The sequence below is a fragment of the Drosophila guanche genome, unplaced genomic scaffold, assembly GCF_900245975.1.
Source record: "Drosophila guanche unplaced genomic scaffold, DGUA_6, whole genome shotgun sequence".
Classification (NCBI taxonomy): Eukaryota; Metazoa; Arthropoda; class Insecta; order Diptera; family Drosophilidae; genus Drosophila; species Drosophila guanche.
The window spans coordinates 654,816-657,674 of record NW_022995757.1 but is presented as its reverse complement, the minus strand read 5'-3'; the positions used below and the strand labels follow the sequence as shown (position 1 = coordinate 657,674).

Here is a 2,859-nt window from a genome sequence, read left to right as displayed (position 1 = left end):
TTTTTGAGGACTGAGGCTAATGACTGAAGCAAACACAGACGGACACCAGCCGCTTTGATTGAATTTCGCTGAGGGTCATAAATCTGCCACGAGAGCAACTGCAGTCCATGCTGCCTCAACTGCAATTAGCGCCGTGGGGCAACAGCAGAAGCAGCAGTCGGCGGGCCATCAGTGTGAGTCTGAGAAAACAGAGTCAAGGGACAGAGTTCCATTTATTATCCACAGACCGATGGCGCCACGGCACACTGATTCCATTTTCATTGTCCGAATTGCTGTCTAAAGCTAGCAGAAGTTTTCTAACCTTAATGTTTCATTAAAACAAAGTTCAACAAAATTAAATTCGAATGATTAATAATTCTTGCAGCAGCAAGATGTTCGCCATGTCCCTTCGATGATGCTCCTGCGTCTCCTCGGCATTCGCTCTCTGGCCTTTGCCCTGCCACTGACGCACACAGCCCCAATCGGTATGTCCTGTGTGTGTGTGTGTGTGTGTGTCGCTGATGCCCTTCGGCTGATGTCAGGGAAGCTTTTAGTGGTCACAAATCAGAGCAAAGAAAGGAAAATGGGAACCAATTTTTTGTTTCCTAGCAAACACGCTGTGACGCTAACAATGGAACGGTATTTGTATAGTTTCTACGCGATAAAACGAGAGAGAGAGAGAGAGAGAGAGGGAGAGAGAGAGGGATGGGGAGTCTCTGTCGTCGCCATTTTGTGGCTGGCGGCTGACTGCTTTTCTCCTTCCTGCAAGCTATCCCTTTTCGGCATTATTCATTTATGCATTGCCGCCAAAAGGCGCGTCAATCAAAATGTTGCCGCTCATTAATTTTTATTGCATACTTTTTGGCGAACAAAGTGTTCCGTGCGGTGGCAATGAAATTAATAAGTGTGCATGTCCGTGTGCCTTTGTGTGCGTGTGCTTGTTAGCAATTAAGAGCCTAAGCAGCGAGCCAAAACAATTTCTGATATTGTGGGGTATCCACGCTCGAGGGCTTGAAAGTTTAATTAAATGGAAGGACACACACACACACAAATCGCTGCCACACAAAACGATAATGATCCTGAACATAATGACAATAGCTACATGAACGCTTTGGCCCTTTGCCTGCTGCCTGTTGGCTGTTGCATGTACACAACCACCATATTCCATGCCACATTTGAGCTGCTGCAACTAATTAAGTGAGCGGCAGGCAGGCAGGCCTTCCGCCACAAGACGCTTTTGCCTCATAAATGGTTACTTATTAAAAATGAATTGAAACATGAACACACACATTACTGCTGTGAGCTGTGCTTCGAGTTGGTGTGTGTGTGTGTGTGGCATGTTTCTGCCCCATAACAACCATTGGGGGGAATGGCAAACGTGTCTGCCATTACGGCATCTAACGGACATCAGGGCATCAGGCGTCAGTCATTTAACTCGTAAATAAATCAGATTGCAAATGCCGTAAATCCCTATTGGGTTGCTTATTCATTAATTATTATTCACATTGATATTTATGGATGGATTGAGTTACATCTCGGGGCTATTCCTTAGGTTATTCCTTAAAGTGCTCATCAAAATTCGGGCTATACTGTTACAACAATTTCAACTAGGCCGAAAGTTACATCTGAATCTGTTTCTTAATCACTGAGTATACAATTTTCGGATGTGGAAGGGGTGCGTGGGGTGGTCTGAGGGGCATCAACGCTCACAACAGAGATAGCCGAGGGATTGAAGGTTACGGGTACCGACTTCTCCACTGTTTCAGTCAGGGAAGCCGTCTGCAGGTCCACTTCCTTCTCGGCCTCCGTGATCGGAGCAGGCGGTGGGGCATCAACGCTCAGAACAGACATAGCCGAGGGATTGAAGGCTTGGGGTACCGACTTCTCCACTGTTTCAGTCAGGGAAGCCGTCTGCAGGTCCACTTCCTTCTCGGCCTCCGTGATCGGAGCAGGCGGGAGACAGTAGCCACCATTATCCATCTGGATGAAGCCGTACTTAACCCCCTTCTTAAGAGTATGGGCTGTTGTCTCATAGATCTCTGCCCCACAAGTGTTGCGCTGTGGAATCAATCAAACGATTTGTGGGAAATCCCAATGGATTATCAAAGTACTCACGCCAAGGCGCAGCACCAGTTGTGCCACTATCTCCTCCAAAGTGGCAGACTTGTTCAGATCTCGAATTGCTTGGGTGATCAGCTGGACGTTCGGATTTGCTTTTGGGGCACGGGAGTGCGGGGCCCTAGACACACGACGCCGTGGGGCTGAGCGCGAGCGTTCTTCGTTGCGAGCTGCTCTGGGTCTCGACACCCCGCGGCGCATTGATTCGCGAGCAGGACGTCCTTGCATTTCGCGCGCTTTCTGCACGTTTTTCTTTCCCTTGGGAAGCACCATTTTCGATCAAGAATTGTTCCTAGGTAAACTTTACGTTGTTCCACTAGAAAACAAATTGTTCGAATTTTCGGAAAAATTTAAAGAGTTGACTGAATTTTATTCCCTGGAAAAAATTGTACGATGCGAGTGAAACAGGAGAATAAAATAAACTGAAACTGAAACTGAAACTAATGGAAACTGATGGCGAAATCCAAGGCTACTTTGGAATTTGATTTTTATGCTTTTTCGTTGTTTTACACACTCGCTTGTTGTTGTTAAATGGTGATAGCTTGTGTAAGTCTGTTGTGGAAACAAAGTGGACAACCAGCCGACCGAGGTGCGCTGCAGTATAACGCATACATATATTTGGAAACATCTGTACATATGTACATACATATTTACATTAGTCCTCCGAATAGTTATAAATTATTTACTTGTGTGTATTTCAAATACGACACTAAAATAGTCCCACAAAAGTTGTGCTGAAAAAGTGCGAATGAATTCATGTGG

The 2,859-nt window shown here is 46.0% G+C and overlaps 1 protein-coding gene across 2 annotated transcripts; it reads right to left on the bottom strand.

Moving 5' to 3' along the window:
- Nucleotides 1–1,437: 1,437 nt before the first annotated feature.
- Nucleotides 1,438–2,531, bottom strand: LOC117590394. Of its 2 annotated transcripts, XM_034282987.1 has the most exons (3): nt 2,095–2,531; nt 1,906–2,037; nt 1,438–1,773 (listed from the first exon to the last, which is right to left on the bottom strand). In XM_034282987.1, the coding sequence occupies exons 1-3, from the start codon at nt 2,368–2,370 to the stop codon at nt 1,618–1,620; spliced, it is 564 nt and encodes a 187-aa protein (XP_034138878.1). In that variant the 5' UTR covers nt 2,371–2,531; the 3' UTR covers nt 1,438–1,617. The 2 variants fall into 2 exon arrangements, with proteins under 2 accessions (XP_034138878.1, XP_034138877.1); XM_034282986.1 differs by having other exon boundaries at nt 1,438–2,037.
- Between the last annotated feature and the right edge of the window lie 328 nt (nt 2,532–2,859).

Bases quoted from the DNA above. Each gene is read 5' to 3' on its own strand.
- LOC117590394 (XM_034282986.1), bottom strand. From the start codon at position 2,370: ATGGTGCTTCCCAAGGGAAAGAAAAACGTGCAGAAAGCGCGCGAAATG. The intron at 2,038-2,094 runs GTGAGTACTTTG...TTGATTCCACAG, and splicing joins AACTGGTGCTGCGCCTTGGC to CGCAACACTTGTGGGGCAGA.